General features: G+C 53.2%; 1 protein-coding gene across 1 annotated transcript; it reads left to right on the top strand.

Moving 5' to 3' along the window:
* Positions 1 to 674: 674 nt before the first annotated feature.
* Positions 675 to 2,264, top strand: insm1b (insulinoma-associated 1b; the record flags this gene model as incomplete). Its single annotated transcript, XM_084481895.1, has 2 exons — positions 675 to 1,838; positions 2,007 to 2,264. The coding sequence occupies 2 exons, from the start codon at positions 675 to 677 to the stop codon at positions 2,262 to 2,264; spliced, it is 1,422 nt and encodes a 473-aa protein (XP_084338021.1).
* Positions 2,265 to 2,814: the final 550 nt, after the last annotated feature.

Below are 2,814 nucleotides of genomic sequence, written 5' to 3'. Positions count from 1 at the left end.
ATAAATAACACATTTTAACTCTGGGTAGGCTGATTTGTAACACCCAACAGGCATTGTACAGACACTTTAATGTACTATCGTCTGATGTTGTCAAAAAATATGCAAACGTTAATGCTGCTTGGGTATGTATTATGAAACTTTTCGTAAACCTTCTAAATTGTGATGATTGTAGCGGTGATGGACATTTCCTTTTGGCAGCTCTGTGGCCCCCAGAGGAGAGCCACAAAGCCGTGGCACGTGTGCATTTGTATAGGGAGCCATCAGACCGTAAAAGGAGGAGGGCCCGGCGTGTGCCTCGGCCGGGGTGGGGCTGCGCGCGCACCTTAATGTAATAAACCGCAAGTAGCCTACATCTGCTAAGCTATCTGCACATCATCCAACGAAATCCACCAAACCCAGAATTCAAGCCCTCCCACAACCGAATCCACTGGGATCTCGGCGGCGTGTGATTGGTCGGGGATGCGGCAACAGGGGGCGAGAACAATAGCATCACCCCGGCATAAAAAGAGTGGAGCTATGCCTTGGAGACGAAAACATTTTAGCAACAGAAGGATCGATAGAATTGAAAGATAAAGTCCGATACTGCTTCCTGTTGGTGCCATCATTTCAACAAACCTGGATACTCGAGACCTCTTCCACCGCTCCAAAGTGCCTTGCCATCATCACTCGCAAAGATGCCCAAAGGATTTCTAGTAAAAAGAAACAAAAAATCCGCACATGTTTCCTATAGGACTCGTTCTGACGAAGATGACCTCCAGGACCACCCCCACCCGCTCGCCTTGCACAGCAGCCACGGGGCGGACTCTTTCCTCCCCGTGTCCGTCGTGGCGTCCCTCCCTTACCGCGCGGCACCGTCGCCGGACCTAGCCGCGGACGCGCCGGTCCCGAGGCTGGAGAAGCCGGGGCAATTCGGCAACCCCGAGGCGGTGTATCAGGCGCTCTACAGCCCCACCCGCCCCGTGAGCAAGGACCACGAGCGGGGATATTTCGAGAGAAGTTTCAACCTGGGCTCGCCTATTTCTGCCGAGTCATTCCCCACGCCCGCCTCCCTCTCCAACATAGACCACGTCCTTTTCGCCCCAGTGGATCTGAAGATCGGCACCAGCAACAGCAACCGCAGCGGCACCACCAGCAGCAGCACCGGCAGCAGCAGCATCAGCACCACCACCACCAGCAGCACCATCCCGGCAGTCCCCTCAGTCCCCGCCGCCCGGGCCGCCACCAAGAGACCCGCGAGTGACCACGCAGAACGCAAAGCGAAACCGTCCTCCAAGAAACCCAAAGCCATCCGCAAGCTCAACTTTGAAGACGAAATGACAACTTCTCCGGTGCTCGGTCTCAAAATCAAAGAGGGGCCGCTGGAGACGAAGCCGCGCTCTCAATCAGCGGGAGGGAATAAGCCTTTAGGGGAGTTCGTCTGCCAACTGTGCAAGGAGGCGTACGCGGACCCCTTCTCCTTAGCCCAGCACAAGTGCTCCCGCATCGTGAGGGTCGAGTACAGGTGTCCCGAGTGCGACAAGATGTTCAGCTGCCCGGCGAACCTCGCGTCGCACCGTCGCTGGCACAAACCCCGGGCCAGCGCCGCCGGGCTGCCGCCTCCGCACAGCGTCAAGTCTGAAATCGCCAAAATGCCCTGCAGCGTGAAGCCCGTCCACCCCGAGGAAGCCAAAGACATGCGACACGCCGAGCTACTGAGTGACAGGGACACCCCGAGCCCAGGCCTGTCCGAATCGGGATCTGAAGATGGTTTATTCGACTGCAACGTCTGCGGCAAGAGGTTCAAACGTCAAGCATACCTAAGAAAACACACCTTGGCCCACCAGGCCATGCAGAAGAAAGTGTACGAGGAGCAGCAGCAGTTGCAGTTACAGCAACAGCAACAGCAGCAGCAGCAGCAGCAGGGATTTCAAAACAACGACCGCGTGCTGGTGGGAGATCAGGCGCCCGAATCCTCCTCCTCAGCATCCTCTTCCTCCTCCTCCTCCTCATCATCATCCTCCTCAGAGGAAACCGCGAACCAAAGTCCCCTTAATTTGAGCCCCGTGGACTGCCTACTGTGCCCCGTGTGCGGGGAGAATTTCACCAACAGGGCCAGCCAGGAGAGACACTTGCGTCTCATGCACTCCTCCCAGGTTTACCCCTGCAAGTATTGCCCCGCCACGTTCTACAGCTCGCCGGGACTCACCAGGCACATAAACAAGTGCCACCCGTCTGAGAACAGGCAGGTCATCCTGCTCCAAATGCCCGTGCGACCCGCCTGCTAAGAGAGAAGACAAACTTCGTGCCTTTGACGGGGGAAAAAAGAAATGTGTCTTTGGATGAAAGAATTGGTTTTTGTGAGAACATTGCCATAGTACTACTGTAGGCCCGCGAGGAGGCAGGGCAACTTGATGTTTAAATGGTGTTTCATGAGGTGTCTTTTTCATGCCAATCAGTGATTGTTGAACGCTTCTCTATATCTTGAGTAACATATAGGTCTATTTTGAGATTTTTTTCCTCAAATTAGTTTATCAAAATAATACAAAGGGTTAGTTTGACTGTTAAAAGGGTATTTTTCTAGACGGCACACGTGCTAACTATAGCTTATAGACCTAAGAAATGTTTTAAAAGTCCCGCCATCCTTCTTTTTCATCCAAGCCTTTGAAGTCACCGACCGTGATCGTAGCTTTACGCTGGTGTGTGAACGACAAAACCTATCAATTTTGTCTTAAGAAAAAGAAACCGAAGCATTCCCTTTTAGTAGAACCACAAATGCCTTTAGAATACAAACAAGCCTAGTCTGAATAGTTCACATCCACATCCAAATTCCGCTGT

Source organism: Micromesistius poutassou, assembly GCF_964030765.1.
Source record: "Micromesistius poutassou genome assembly, chromosome: 17".
NCBI classification, from domain to species: domain Eukaryota; kingdom Metazoa; phylum Chordata; class Actinopteri; order Gadiformes; family Gadidae; genus Micromesistius; species Micromesistius poutassou.
The sequence above is the reverse complement of the archived record's forward strand: the minus strand, read 5'-3'. Positions and strand labels throughout refer to the sequence as shown.